The sequence below is a fragment of the Micropterus dolomieu genome, linkage group LG20 (genome assembly GCF_021292245.1).
Source record: "Micropterus dolomieu isolate WLL.071019.BEF.003 ecotype Adirondacks linkage group LG20, ASM2129224v1, whole genome shotgun sequence".
NCBI lineage: Eukaryota > Metazoa > Chordata > Actinopteri > Centrarchiformes > Centrarchidae > Micropterus > Micropterus dolomieu.
Window position 1 is genome coordinate 7,682,429 of NC_060169.1, and position 6,967 is coordinate 7,689,395.

At 44.3% G+C, this 6,967-nt stretch overlaps 1 protein-coding gene across 1 annotated transcript; it reads left to right on the forward strand.

Moving 5' to 3' along the window:
- Window positions 1-353: 353 nt before the first annotated feature.
- Window positions 354-2,470, forward strand: kcna4 (potassium voltage-gated channel, shaker-related subfamily, member 4). Its single transcript, XM_046033642.1, has one exon. The coding sequence runs from the start codon at window positions 354-356 to the stop codon at window positions 2,427-2,429; it is 2,076 nt and encodes a 691-aa protein (XP_045889598.1). The 3' UTR covers window positions 2,430-2,470.
- The last annotated feature ends 4,497 nt before the right edge of the window (window positions 2,471-6,967 follow it).

The window sequence follows — 6,967 nt, forward strand, 5'->3', positions numbered from 1 at the left end:
GTTTACTTGGTGGTTTATAATGCTGAACAAATAAAGGGCGCCGCAAGTTTGACACAGAGCGTCTGCGTAACAGGCTATGCCACCGGTCCTTACATATTTTGGTATCGGTAATGATGTCATAAAATATTGGAGGCCTGTGTCTCCTACCATGTAAGTAGCCACATGGACTGCACTCAACATGGACCTAATTGAGGTTTGCTTGTTATTGTGACATTCTCCTATTCACAACTGATTGATTGAGGAATTCTCTCTCTGCGCGCTCCGAGCTGCAACTTTTAACCTCTGGCCTGCATCCACGTCGCCCTGAGGCGGTTACTGTAGCACTCACGGACCGAACCGCTCATTGAATTAAAATGGAGTTTGCCATGGTGGGTGCGGACGGCGGGTGCAATAGTCACCTGCCTTACGGATATGCCCAAGCTCGCGCACGGGAGAGGGAGCGAGAGAGGGAGCGCCAGGTTGCCCATTCGAGAGCGGCGGCTGCAGCGGCCGCAACCGAAGGTGTGTCCAGTGGTGAGGGAGGAGGCGGCAGCGGCGGTGGCGGTGGAAACGGCGGAGTGGGGGGGTCCACCTCCACCTCCTCCTCGAGCGCTCATCTCCTTAACAACCGCCAGCATCAGTCTCGCGCCGCCTCCTCCGCAAACGCCAACTTGAGCGGCGGCGGTACCGCCTCGCGCCCCTCCTCCTCCTCCTCCTCCTCCTCCTCCTCACAGCCGCCACAGCACCAGCAGGAGCCCGAGCAGCAGAGAGTTCTCAGAGAACGGAAAAAGCAGCACGGCGTCGGACGGTGGAGACGCAGCCGGACGACTCTCGGCGGGGACTTGCGCCACTCGGAGCTGGCGCTGCTCGGATCCGAGGAGGACATGATGATAGAGGAGGAAGAGGCAGAGGGAGCCGAGGAAGAGGAGGAGGAGGAGGTGGACCGGGGAAGTAAGAGGTCGAGTTTTCTGTGTAACATGGATGATGACGAGGAGACCGTCTCACTCACTGACAGGCGCCCTCAGTCCGGATACGAAAATGTTTACAGTGAGTGCGGCTGCTGCGAGAGAGTTGTCATTAACGTGTCGGGGCTGAAGTTTGAAACTCAGCTCAAGACTCTCACTCAGTTCCCGGACACTCTCCTGGGAGACCCTGACAAGCGAATCAGGTACTTCGACCCGCTAAGGAACGAATACTTCTTCGACCGGAACCGACCGAGTTTTGACGCCATTCTTTACTTTTACCAGTCAGGGGGGCGGTTGAAAAGACCAGTCAACGTCCCGTTTGACATATTCTCTGAGGAGGTGAAGTTTTATGAACTCGGGGAAGAGGCGATACTCAAGTTTCGGGAAGATGAGGGTTTTGTTAAAGAGGAGGAAAAACCTCTGCCAGAGGACGAGTTCAAGCGCCAAATTTGGCTGCTTTTTGAGTATCCGGAGAGCTCGAGCCCTGCCAGGGGGATAGCAGTCGTGTCCGTCTTGGTTATAGTAATTTCTATTGTCATTTTCTGCTTGGAGACGCTGCCGGAGTTCAGGGATGAAAAAGAGTATCTACAGCCACGACACAACTCCTCTCAACCTGACCACGGATTTACTCCTTTCAACGACCCGTTTTTCATCGTGGAAACGGTTTGCATCATCTGGTTCTCCTTTGAGATTATAGTCCGTTTCTTTGCGAGCCCGAGCAAACCGGCTTTCTTTAAAAACATTATGAACTCAATAGACATTGTATCCATTTTGCCTTATTTCATAACCCTCGGCACAGACCTGGCGCAGCACCAAGGGAACGGGCAGCAAGCGATGAGCTTTGCCATCCTGAGAATTATCCGCCTTGTGAGGGTTTTTCGTATCTTCAAACTATCCAGGCACTCCAAGGGGCTGCAGATCCTGGGCCATACCCTGCGCGCTAGCATGAGGGAGCTGGCCCTCCTCATTTTCTTCCTGGTCATAGGTGTCATCCTGTTCTCCAGTGCGGTGTACTTCGCCGAGGCGGACGAGCCCACCTCTCAGTTCACGAGCATCCCCGACGCTTTCTGGTGGGCCGTGGTGACCATGACAACAGTGGGCTACGGTGACATGAAGCCCATCACTGTTGGAGGAAAGATAGTGGGCTCCCTCTGCGCGATCGCGGGCGTGTTAACCATCGCACTCCCGGTGCCGGTCATAGTGTCCAACTTCAACTACTTTTACCACAGGGAGACCGATAACGAAGACCAGACGCCAGTGGTGGAGAGCATGCCCCCAAGCTGCCCGTATTTCCCGGACTTTCTAAGGAAATTCAAAGGCTCACCCTCTGGCTCCTCACTGGGTGACAAAGCGGAGTATATGGAGATGGAGGAGGGGGTGACAGAGTCGCTTTGCGGGCTGGACAAGAGCCCCAGTAAAGGAAATGGCACAGACATAGGCAGGAAAAACAGTACTAACTCAAAATCCATTCAGACTGACGTGTGATTACAAGTAGAGTTTCGTCTTTTTCCTTTTTTTCTAAAGAAGAATACGCCCTACAAAGATACTGTATGCCCAAGAGCAGGTGGTCCCCCAAACACAAGTTTTACGCTCGGCTCAGATGCCGCGCGCGCGCACACACACACACAGGTCACCAATTGGAAGTTTAAAATATTTCATTCTCTCCATCTCAGAACAGTAGTCTCTCAAGGCCGATTGACATTTAGGAACAATTATGACCAATATTTGCCTAACGGGAAATTTAATAAATTCATCTAACCTGCGTGGGCTTCCAAATCTGATACAAAATCGAAATTCTAGACAAGACAGGCTATGCATTCGCACTTTATGAGTTTCATCTATCAATAACAGAAAGGGTAGAGATGATCGTTTTGCTGTTATGCAATAAAGTTAAAATTTATTTGCACTAATGTAGAATTTGCGCTGGGTCTGGAATATTTTTATTTTAGAGACAGAAACTGTAGGCCATGCAAATGGCAATAATTTAGTAATCCTCTCATCACTTAGATGAAGAATGTTTGAGCAACTTCCTCAAAGAGAGCAAACTATGGATATTAATGACCTCTTTCATGCGTTGCCAATACAAATTGGACTCCTATAAAGGAAAAGCCCAAGACAGATAAATACCTTTGTTGCTGTTCCAAAACTTAATATTAAAAAAAGCTCATTGATAAGACATAGCATTTTGTCATCAAATAATCCAGGGCTAGAATTATTTCTATGACATTTACACAAATATGCTTTTCAACAATAGGCCAAAAAAAGGCCTTGTGTTGTTGACCCACTATGAGAGCTAAGCACAGGAATCAGCAGAGTTAAAAATGGCTGGAGAAATGACTTGCCCCGCCAGGTTTTGTATGGACAGGCTTGGGGCCTCGATGACAACCGTTTCCTTATTTTTATTTAAACCACCTCACAATGACAATATCCCTTTACATAAACGCAGATGGAAAGCTATAGCAAAAATGACTCTGTTGTGGAAACTCCTGGCAGTGGAGTTTGCGAGCAACTTCCTCTCTTGTCCGCTGGACTTAGTGCACAACTTTTTTTTCTCCGGAGGACTATGATTATCTCCGAGCTCAGAGGATCATCGGGATGTGGATGTCTTCCAAGGTATGTAGCCTGCAGTTCGTGTGTGACAGTGATTTTTATCCAGCGATGATGAAAACAACTCATGGGAGTGAGACAATAATGTTCCTGAAATTATGGATAAATATCCGAATGATGATAAATACAACACTCACTACATACAATATTTAGATATACACATTCATTTGTATATCACTCTAACATTTAGTTTCAACCCTTCTTTGTCCCCTAGACCTAAAAATGACGCGTGCGTAATAGTGCTTAAAATAATGTAGAATGACGCTGGCACACATCCCAGACATTATGTGGTCAGTTGATGTTTCTCCTGTACAACGTTTATGCTGCACTCAGGTTTAACATGCAACAATATTACAAACACCTTCTCATTCATAGCTGTAATTGTCTCATTTATGGTGACATCATGTCACCCTGCTGAGAAATTATGCCAAAGGTTTAGGAAGATTTACCAAAAAGGATTCTGTGGCTCAGTATTAGGGTCTGAAAAGTTTACAAGTGCAATATTTAAGCTAAACCATGAGATCAGTTGTTATTTTAATATAACTCTGAAGGTAATCTCAAAGAGCAACAGAGGTTACTCCCTGCTTTGCTTGTATAGTGCTGACTGCATTTATATAAAAAGGTTTTAGTTTCTTATTGAAACTACTTATTGATGGTATTCTAACCCTCCACAGCAGGTGTAGCATGAGGACATTGTGACACATGAAGCCGATATTGTTTCACTACATTTATCAGTGTAAACAATGACTTTTATGCATTAAACATTTCTTTATAATCCACAAGAACTCTCTAAACGGTTCGGGTCATGAGATTCCTGAGCCCTTAAACTGTTTCATATTCATATGTCAAAATTGAAAAAAAATAACAATTGTTGCTCTGAGAAAAGTTAAAAAGCCACATTTCTGAGTAATGATAAAATGCATCACAAACTACCATACTGTACTTACAAATATGCCAGCTTGTGTCACAATCAACAGAAATTTGCATTTATACAGTACATCCACACAAACTCCATCAGTGCTTCTCAGCATTCCGCAGCACATAATCACTGCATCAGGGTATAATAATTTATTGTACTGTGTGTTTATATCCTCAGAGGAACTATTCATACAAGATATTTTCAACACCTGCACCCACAACCAAACACACAGCCTCATCCTGGAACAGAGCCAATTCCTCTTGATACATTACACTTTGCACTTATATAATGTGGCTTATGGCAATCCAAAATATTTTTCAAGCAAAATGTGTGGGTCAGGCATATTCTTAGGCCTGTAGCTGCTGAGCTGACTGTGAAAATAGCCTGTATCATCCCGAGCCACAGAATAGAGCTGAATGGTTTTGACTGCTCATAGCGTCCTATTGTCACGTGCACGGTGAGTCTTGCAGATTTAGACTATATGGGCCACGTGACAAAGTGAGAGTTATTTATGGTTATTTCTCAAAAAGTATTCCATGACTGTCAAAGGACATAAAGGAGAGGTGGAAAGAAATCGAGTGTGTGGTACATAATGTCATACTAGGTTATGTAATAGTAGGAAGAACAGAGCAGAATGAGTCTATTTGAAAGTTAATCGCCAGTTTTGCTAATCAGTTAATAGTTTGAGTCGCTTATCTGTTAAAGACACCAAACATTTTCTGGTAAGAGCTTCTCCAGTGTGATGATTTGCTGCTTGTCTCTATTTTATACCATTGTAACATGGAGACTTCTTCTTTTGGTCAGTTGGTCCGCCGATATCCCTTTAGGTGATGGGAGATAGTGATGTGCTTTTGTCAATATTTATGGCTTATATGGATGAAATGATTAACTGATAAATAATTTGATTTGAAGTGACAGATTTACTGATAATGAAAGTAATAATACATCACAGCTCTTAGAGGTATTCACACAGCTGCAGTATTGTCCTCTTGTGGATGGACTTCTCGTTGATAAATATTGTTTACAATGCTCCATTCTAGCACACAGTAGAAACAATAGTGAACCACGGTGTGAGAGCTTTGGCCAAAATAGCAGAGTAGACTAGTTAACAGACACATAAAAAACACACAGGACATGAAAGACATAAAAGTCGTCTTTATATTTCAGTTAATATCACAAACTAACAGAGATACAGCAAATGTGAGGGAGGACAGTGTTCCAGGGTAGAAATAATGGCTGGCTTCTGGGATGGGTAAATTGCACTGTGGGAATATGTGTAGCTGCTCAATGCGGGCTCTAACCTGCACAGAACTTACTGTTAGCGTTGTGGTGGTGCTGTCCTACAATCATTCAGCTTTAGGTTTACTGTCTTGGTCTCGGCCAAAGCGTCCATGAAGTGCCTTTCATAAGTATGTAATTTACACATGTTAGAGAATGCTTGATAATGTTTTCTGACAAATGAAATGTTAAACCAGTACAAAGGCACAAATATAAAAATAAATGATTTTGCTAACTAATTTGGCTATTTCAACCATAGTGTGAAGCCTCTCTGCAGTGTTTTGGAATCCACTGGATACTCTTTCACCACATTATGTTCAGTTTTACAAAAGTGCATGTACCTGTATGCCATGCAGCCTTCCACGCAGCTATAATGGTCTTAAAGGTGTGGTATGCAAATCTAATCCAATACACATCTTTTCGTCTAATTCAGCAAATATCTCCTCACGTTCCTCTAGCTGTCTGTTCTGTGTGCGTGCTGAAATAAACTCTGGTGCTTGTACACAGCAGGTTGCCAAGACATGCTGTTGTTGAGATGTTAGCTATAGTAGCAGGAGAGTTGTGAATATCACTGTCTGGAGATGGTGTGCTGGTTCGGGAAAACCGTCTTGTGCTCTCACGTGTGAGCTTTGCAGTAGCAACTGCAGCGACAGTTTATTAACCCACAACTTAGCTAAAGTTAGTTACTTGCTGTGTCTTTGCTCTATATCATAGTATTTGTCATATTATGGGATTTATCCAGAATCGCCATTAAGCTGGCTTAAAGGCTCGACTACTAATATGTCTCAGAGTTAATCAGATCTTTTCAAACTGTGTCAATGAACAGACCTGTATTCAGGTTTTCCATTGTGGGATGCACATTGGCATCTACACCTGCACATTTTTTATTGACTTATTGCTCCTCACTCCCCACACTCTACGTTTTATGTAACAGTCGACTCATCTAGAGTGAAACAACCTGCTCTGCATAACAGACACTAAATTGTGCTGCCAACCATAGGTCAAAGTCACAGTTGACCCTGCTGACAAATTGCTCATTTACCTGCTCAGAAATGACTCATACCTGCAGCCAAGACATCCATCCATCTTCGACATCCGCTAATACCTGTTCAGGGTCACAGGAGGCTGGAGCCCATCCCAGCATAGTCTGGGTGAAAGGCAGGGAACACAGGTTGCCATTTATTCAGAGAGTTAAAATAAAGACAGACACACACATTTA

What these genes read in the sequence shown, in the direction of transcription:
- kcna4 (XM_046033642.1), top strand. Translation starts at nt 354, where the DNA reads ATGGAGTTTGCCATGGTGGGTGCGGACGGCGGGTGCAATAGTCACCTG.